General features: G+C 51.7%; 1 protein-coding gene across 1 annotated transcript in view; it reads left to right on the top strand.

The window, feature by feature from the left end:
* The first annotated feature begins 1,023 nt into the window (after positions 1–1,023).
* ACTR1B (ARP1 actin-related protein 1 homolog B, centractin beta (yeast)) overlaps positions 1,024–2,641 on the top strand; it is a 7,960-nt gene continuing 6,342 nt past the window's right edge. The window contains exon 1 of the mRNA XM_008567924.1: positions 1,024–2,174. Coding sequence (XP_008566146.1) covers positions 2,077–2,174 — 98 coding nt within the window. The 5' untranslated portion in view covers positions 1,024–2,076. The remainder of the gene's footprint in view (positions 2,175–2,641) is intronic.

Here is a 2,641-nt window from a genome sequence, read left to right as displayed (position 1 = left end):
CTCCCCGCCCTCCACCCACAGGTGGCGCCACGTAGCCCCTGCCCCGACCCCTCCCCGAGTCAGGCAGGGAAGTCTGGGAAAGCTGGAGTGACAGCCGGCTGGCTGGCCGATGGTGCACCTGGGTGTCAGGCCCGGGGACGCACTCTGGACCACTGGGCAGGTTTCGACCCCAGCCCCTTTACTTATCCTTCGGCCCTGGCTGCGTGGTGGGGGTGGGATGGCATTTGCCCTTTTGCACACTGCTGGCTTCATCTATGGATGGGGTTGGCCTGGTGATCTCTAGTAACAGCACTCCCCAAGGGTCTGCACCCTGAGGCAAAAAGCGCAAGTTACTCTCTATTAGCCACATATTCACCCCCGCCTGGTGGCCTCTTCGCTACTTTGACCCTTTCCTTCAGTCCCCCCGTGCTGAGCAGAAGTTCCACGACCGGCAGGGCAGTGGAGAATCCAGGGCCAGTCTCCCAGGACCCAGAAGCAGTTTGGGGTAATTGGAAGCCTCAGAGGAAAGATATGGCTTTGTCCTTCAGCACTGGGGCTTGACTTGCTTTCAGCTGCCCTAGGAGGATTTCTGGTCTGAGCAGCCTGACAGGGGAAAAAGATAAGGGCTGGGTCTACAGATCCGCCCCTAGCTGGGTGTCTGCCTCTGGTGTTCGCAGGCATTGGAGATTTGGGTTTTTTTTTTTAATCCAAAATGTGTTTATTGGGATGGTTTTCCACTCATCTTGATTCAGGGTGCTTTTAGTGCTGCTTCCTCCTGACGGAACATCTTTCTGTAAGCCTTGCTTTTCCTCCTGTAGGCTGGCAGAGGACAGTGGAGCAGCCAACGCACAAAACTACCGTTTGTGCATGGCTAAAGACCGTGGTGATTTTATAGCATCCTGGGCATTTCACATCCATGAAATAGGAATTGGGACTCTGCACCAGGCGCTTCTTCTTGTGTTTCCTCTTCTCCTCTTCTGGAGAGGGATGAAGGAGATCTTTTGCAAGAGGCATGTTCTCGTGGGGAGGTCTTCAATGCCGGAAAGCTGGAGTTTTTGATAATGACTCACTTCTGCTCTTTCTGGGATCTGTCTCCCTCCCACATGACCCCATGGGGTCCCTAAATGGCAGTCTTTCTTGCAGTACCCATGTGGGCTTGCCTGAGCCACAGCAGGGGGTGTTTAATAAGGAGACTAGAACTGGGCTTGGGGACATGCTCTCAGACCAGCTCTCCAGCAGGCTACAAGAAGAACCAGACCACTTCCTTTCTTGGTGGGCAAATAATTCACATAAGCTAATCAACAAGCATATGAATTCAGAGGGCAACTACGTGCCCCCTCTGGACTTCCAGCCCCTCCTCTGCAACTTGGAAATATTTATTTGTGCACTGCAGACAGAGGGTTGTGATGAAGATCGGCAGGAAGAGGGGTTAAGAAGCTGATTCTGTCACTGGGTGGAAACTTTCTAAGTGCCAGGGGGTTTTTTTGAGATCCTAAGTCCAGCTTCCAGGCTGGAGCAGTGGCAGATCCAAGTTCTTCTTGTAGTCTCTGGGGAAGCCACTTGAACGGTGCCAGTCGTCCCCTGCACCCAGCGGTCTTTCCTGGCAGGCCCTGTATGTGGTCCATGTCTGCTGGGTGGGGAATCTGTTGAAAAAAAAAAAGAAAAAACATGCTGAGGGGTTGCTTCCAGCTGTCTTTGGGGGATAGCTTGTGCCATGGATTGCTTTTGCCTAGAACCAGCCCTAGAGTGTACAGAAGATGAAGTACTCATGGTTGCTCAATTTCTGCACTGTTGACATTCTAGGCTGGATAATTGTTGGTAATGGGAGCTGGCTTGTGCATTGTAGGATGTTTAGCAGCATCCCTGACCTCTCCCCACTAGGTGCCAGTAAGCATCCCCCTGCTATCTCCCCATCCCCACTCTAGTCACCAGACACTACCAAATGTTCCCAGGATAGGGGGATGCAAAATCGTCCCCAATTTTGAACCACTGGTGTACTTGTAAAGGGTCTTGTCCTCTGCAGGCTTCCTCTCTGGCCTGCCTTGGTGAGACAGCCAATTCTCTCCACTCTAGGGCACTGTCTTTATCTGGGGGTGAATGTCAGGAGCTAAACATTGTTTTTCCTTGCAGGGTTCAGGGGTGATCAAGGCTGGCTTTGCAGGAGACCAGATTCCCAAATACTGTTTCCCAAACTAGTAAGTGTTACTCAGGCTGCAGCTGTAATTCTGTTTGCTTCCTGGGAACATTGGCCCTGTGTCACAGCTCTCTTCTTTGAGGACAACTCTTGTCCCTACCTATACAGAAAAACACCAAATTCGTGAGGTTGACACTACTGAGAGAGTTCTGGAAGGATAAGACAAGTACCCTAAGTTTCCCCTTCCTCTTTGGAGTCTCTCTTTGAGGTCTCTCCTTGAGCCAGCAAGGCGGAGAAGCGGCAGGGACCCCTGGGGACAGGGCGTGGTAGCAGCAGCAAGAATAAAAGGGAGATACCTCCTGGGGGATACCAAAACTCTGAGCAGAAAGAGTGGGGAGTTAGATGCACAGCTACCCCTGGAAATGTTTTCTTCAGGAAACAGAAATATTTTCAGATTCCAGGAAATTGTTTCATTTCAGTCAAAGGGGGTCTTTCCCTGTATGGCTGGTGGTGGCAGGGATAAGAGGG

Source organism: Galeopterus variegatus, unplaced genomic scaffold (assembly GCF_000696425.1).
Source record: "Galeopterus variegatus unplaced genomic scaffold, G_variegatus-3.0.2 Scaffold356, whole genome shotgun sequence".
Lineage (NCBI taxonomy): Eukaryota > Metazoa > Chordata > Mammalia > Dermoptera > Cynocephalidae > Galeopterus > Galeopterus variegatus.
This window is presented reverse-complemented; position numbering and strand designations above follow the sequence as displayed.